The sequence below is a fragment of the Myotis brandtii genome, unplaced genomic scaffold (assembly GCF_000412655.1).
Source record: "Myotis brandtii unplaced genomic scaffold, ASM41265v1 scaffold1057, whole genome shotgun sequence".
In the NCBI taxonomy this organism is placed as follows: Eukaryota; Metazoa; Chordata; class Mammalia; order Chiroptera; family Vespertilionidae; genus Myotis; species Myotis brandtii.
The window spans coordinates 8,765-9,999 of NW_005353568.1; the positions used below are offsets into that span (position 1 = coordinate 8,765).

General features: G+C 51.6%; 1 gene segment (V, D, J or C); it reads left to right on the forward strand.

Moving 5' to 3' along the window:
* Positions 1 to 1,235, forward strand: part of LOC102246882 — a gene marked incomplete at its 5' end in the record, with an annotated part of 55,174 nt that overhangs the window by 1,898 nt on the left and 52,041 nt on the right. Inside the window, 1 exon segment of the C gene segment in view lies at positions 43 to 117. Coding sequence covers positions 43 to 117 — 75 coding nt within the window.

Consider the following 1,235-nt stretch of genomic DNA (forward strand, 5'->3'; position numbering starts at 1 on the left):
CCGGGCCAGCGCCCGCCCCCCCCCCCGTTTTTGTGGGGTGAGGATGGCGATTGCACCGTTGTGATTACTACGGTATGGACTACTGGGGCCAGGGGACCCTGGTCACCGTCTCCTCAGGTAAGAACGCTGGCCCTTCTCGGGCCTTTCTTTTCTGCTCCTCTCGGTGGGTCTTTCTGGGCACTAGTGGCTGGGCCTCGGGACGTGTCCCCCCGGCCGGGGGCCTGGGCAGGCCGACCAGGGAGGACAGGGGCCGGGGTGCAGGGACCTCAGAGCCTCTTGATTTTCGGGCGCCTTTTGGAGACTGAAATAACGCAGCTTGTCTGGGAGTCACTGAGCCCCTGAAAGAGGCTGCCGGCCTGAGGGGCCGCAGCGGGGCGAGCGGTCGGGCCGGCCGAGGGCCAGCGGGGCCTCGGGACATTCTCGCGGTCAGAATCGGGTGTTTGCAGAACCAGGAGCAGGCGGCTCAGGGGAACACTGTCCTCAGAACGAGGAGGCAAGTTCTCATTCTTTTCAAGTCCTTTACTTTTCTATAATCTAATTTCTTTCAAGTCCATTACTTTTTTTTAATTTAATTTAAAAATTGCCAGATTGTATTTAGACTTCTTTATTGGCGAGGAGGGCTGTGTGGCCGGGATGGGGCCGAGGCCCGAGGGCTCAGCCGAGGGAGGCAGCTTCTCCGAGGAAACACTTTGCTTGCCGAGTGGAAAGACAGGGTTGGGGAGAGTGTGGCTTTATTTTATTTCATTTTATTTTGTTTTTATTTTTATTTAAATATACTTTTTATTGATTTCAGAGAGGAAGGGAGAGGGAGAGAGAGATAGAAACATCAATGATGAGAGAATCATTGATCAACTGCCTCCTGCACAGCCCACACTGGGGATCGAACCCGCAACCCGGGCTGGCATGTGCCCTTGACCGGAATCAAACCCGGGACACTTCAGTTCGCAGGCTGACGCTCTATCCACTGAGCCAAACCGGCCAGGGCAAGAATAGTGTGACTTTAAAATGTGAGAGATTTTCAAGGACACTAAGGGTTTTTTTTTAATCTTATTATTTAATTAATAATTAGAAATCATGTCTTTCTGGAATTGATAGTGGTGCCAGTTTGGCTGAGAAACGGTGACTGGGAGCCGTGGGCCCCGATTCAGGGCTGAGTTTTTTGTTTGTTTTTTAATATATTTTATTGATTTTTTTTTACAGAGAGGAAGGGAGAGGGATAGAGAGTTAGACACATC